The sequence below is a fragment of the Aplysia californica genome, unplaced genomic scaffold, assembly GCF_000002075.1.
Source record: "Aplysia californica isolate F4 #8 unplaced genomic scaffold, AplCal3.0 scaffold01484, whole genome shotgun sequence".
Lineage (NCBI taxonomy): Eukaryota > Metazoa > Mollusca > Gastropoda > Aplysiida > Aplysiidae > Aplysia > Aplysia californica.
Genome location: NW_004798754.1, coordinates 32,799 through 34,110, shown reverse-complemented (window position 1 = coordinate 34,110; position 1,312 = coordinate 32,799). Strand labels below are relative to the sequence as shown.

Here is a 1,312-nt window from a genome sequence, read left to right as displayed (position 1 = left end):
AAAAAACAAAAAAAAACCCAACCCAAAGCAAACAAAAAACCCATAAAAAAACCAACAGATCTCACTTGATATCGCCCATCTTCTTGGCCATGACCTGGCCCACAGAGGAGAAGGCGGACGAGGTCTTCTCAGAGGCGGTCTTCACCACAGCAGATGTCTTCTGGTACCTGCACACACACACAGAAACAGGTACATTTAGTTTTCATTTTAGTCAGAGTTAAACTAACAGCTAATCGACATTTGACACTGGGGAGAATGGGGGGAGGGGGGGAGGGGAGCAGAAACCACGAGGGGGATGGTAGCAGTTATATTTTGTTGTAGTTTTATAACTGGTTTACTTTCACACAACCGCGGTTGAAACAGGAAAAAAAAAAAATTCTGTTTAATCTTTTTGGGTCTTTGCACGCAGGTTTAAAAGCCAAGCAACGAACAGAATCTAAAAGCCCATTCATAAAAGTCACATGAACAACTTGTAGGCAAGGCTACTGTAAGTCATTTATTTGCGTGACCCTGTGAATCCATCCAAAGAGCAGTTTTTAATATAAGTCCCAAAGAGAAAAACTTTTTTATTATTAGGCCAATATTTGTTGAAAAAATATTTTTGTTTGGTCACTTCCTCAATGCACAAAGAGCTGGAATTTTTATTACACGGTCAGATGAAAGTGAACAAGCAATAGTAAGAGTTTAACAGCAATTGACACTGGGGGACGGGGAAGGGGAAGAAACATTTACATAGAACTACATATGTGTCATGATGCAATGGAATCAGGCGCTTGTCAATCTTTGGGCATATGGAGTTACTGGGATAGTCTTAAAGCCTTAGATTCATTTGCCTTGCTTTAAAAGAAAAAAATACCCATCTACCTTGCATAAAAGTCATGACATTGGCAATTGAAGGAGGTGGGGGTTGCCTGGTGCCATAGGCAAAATTATCAAAATAATGGCCACCAAAGTTTGGTGACTTCCAAAGCTTGAGTGTTATTAGAAACTGCAAATTTATGGGGGGGGGGGGTGCATTTGATCAACCTTTTCCGATAAAATCAACACATAAATTTAGTAATTTGTTCTAAAATGGACACAGAAGGTGTTGAGCCAAAAAAAAAACCCCAAAAAAAACCATGCCCAAAGGCCAAAAATATGCCGATTTCCATGACCACATAATTAATTATTTGTGTCCTCGGGAAAGGCACTTTACAGGAATTTTCCTCACTTCACCCAGGTGGAATGGGTACCCAGATACAGACAGTGACAGATCTTGTCAGTTTGTTAGTGTTTGAGCACTTAATCAGCTGCTTGCACTGTATGCTTCTCA

General features: G+C 40.1%; 1 protein-coding gene across 1 annotated transcript in view; it reads right to left on the bottom strand.

Moving 5' to 3' along the window:
- Positions 1–1,312, bottom strand: part of LOC101862319 (tumor protein D52) — a gene marked incomplete at its 5' end in the record, with an annotated part of 37,479 nt that overhangs the window by 19,769 nt on the left and 16,398 nt on the right. The window contains 1 exon segment of the mRNA XM_005112912.3: positions 66–167. Coding sequence (XP_005112969.2) covers positions 66–167 — 102 coding nt within the window.